Here is a 1,090-nt window from a genome sequence, read left to right as displayed (position 1 = left end):
AAAAAAAAAAAAACTGAACAGGTCTGCAGCAAATCCAACATGGACAACTATTAATTTATAAAAATGAACTGCCAATTCTGGATTGCTGGAAATGTGGTGTGGAATGCTGAGACTTTTCTTAATAAACATAAATGAGAATGCAAGAACAGCTGGTTTTGCCATACTATGCCAAAACTGTAACTATTTCAAGATAATTAATGTATATCAATAAATTACATATTTTTGTTTTTTTAAATTGCATGATTGCACATTTTCTTTATTTGTTTTTAATATCTTTTCACAGAACATTAGAATACTGTACTTGCCCTGGACTGGTCATTCAAAATATACAGGTCTATCTATTGTGTTAATTAAAACAAACGTTTCACTGAAATAATTTGCAGTTCATAAGAGCTTCTGTAGCTGACGGACAATTGAGTATCTCTGACTGGAAAGATTTGAGGGCGCTCTTCAGTGTCCTCTGCTGGTTGCTCTGGGCTTTGCTCTTATATTTCATGCTCAACAGTTTATCAGCCAGATAGTGCAGCCACAACACGTTGGAATGAGGATTATAGTTGGACCAGCAGTTACTGAGACAGAGAAAATGAGAAAAACAATGAGAATCAATCATTCAGTGGTTTAGAATGAAATAATTTTAAATAAGTTTTGTCTAAGGCTAAAGCACATACTTGTTTTCTTTCTTCATTAGACGGTAGATTTCAAACTGATAATCTCCCTGACCCATAAACAACTCCTCATCATTAGATATATCACATGACACCGTCAGTCCATCTAAAACAGAGAGAGACAAAACAAAATGATTTCAAAATTTACTACATTTTCCTATTTATTTGTATCAGTATTGGTTCACCTCTTACCAAAATTTTACTCTTCAATTTTTACCAAAATATTTGAATATAGTAAAAAAAAAAAAAAAAAAACATGACTGTTTTATAGACAAACATTAAATAAAAGTAACATTAATTTAAACAAAACATGGCAGGAATCAGGGTTGCAAATTTAGCCTAAATATAACTCTCTTAAAAGGATAACGTTGTCAATTTTCAACCAGCTTTGTATTGTTATGGTCAGTAAATAAAAATGAACAATT

General features: G+C 31.4%; 1 protein-coding gene across 1 annotated transcript; it reads right to left on the bottom strand.

Moving 5' to 3' along the window:
* Positions 1-233: 233 nt before the first annotated feature.
* LOC107580791 (serine/threonine-protein kinase haspin-like) lies at positions 234-780 on the bottom strand. Its single transcript, XM_016266431.1, has 2 exons — positions 669-780; positions 234-569 (listed from the first exon to the last, which is right to left on the bottom strand). The coding sequence occupies exons 1-2, from the start codon at positions 722-724 to the stop codon at positions 365-367; spliced, it is 261 nt and encodes an 86-aa protein (XP_016121917.1). The 5' UTR covers positions 725-780; the 3' UTR covers positions 234-364.
* Positions 781-1,090: the final 310 nt, after the last annotated feature.

Source organism: Sinocyclocheilus grahami, unplaced genomic scaffold (assembly GCF_001515645.1).
Source record: "Sinocyclocheilus grahami isolate Dianchi unplaced genomic scaffold, SAMN03320097.WGS_v1.1 scaffold45127.1, whole genome shotgun sequence".
NCBI classification, from domain to species: Eukaryota; Metazoa; Chordata; class Actinopteri; order Cypriniformes; family Cyprinidae; genus Sinocyclocheilus; species Sinocyclocheilus grahami.
Note: the sequence above shows the minus strand (reverse complement) of the source record. Positions and strands in the feature narration are given on the sequence as shown.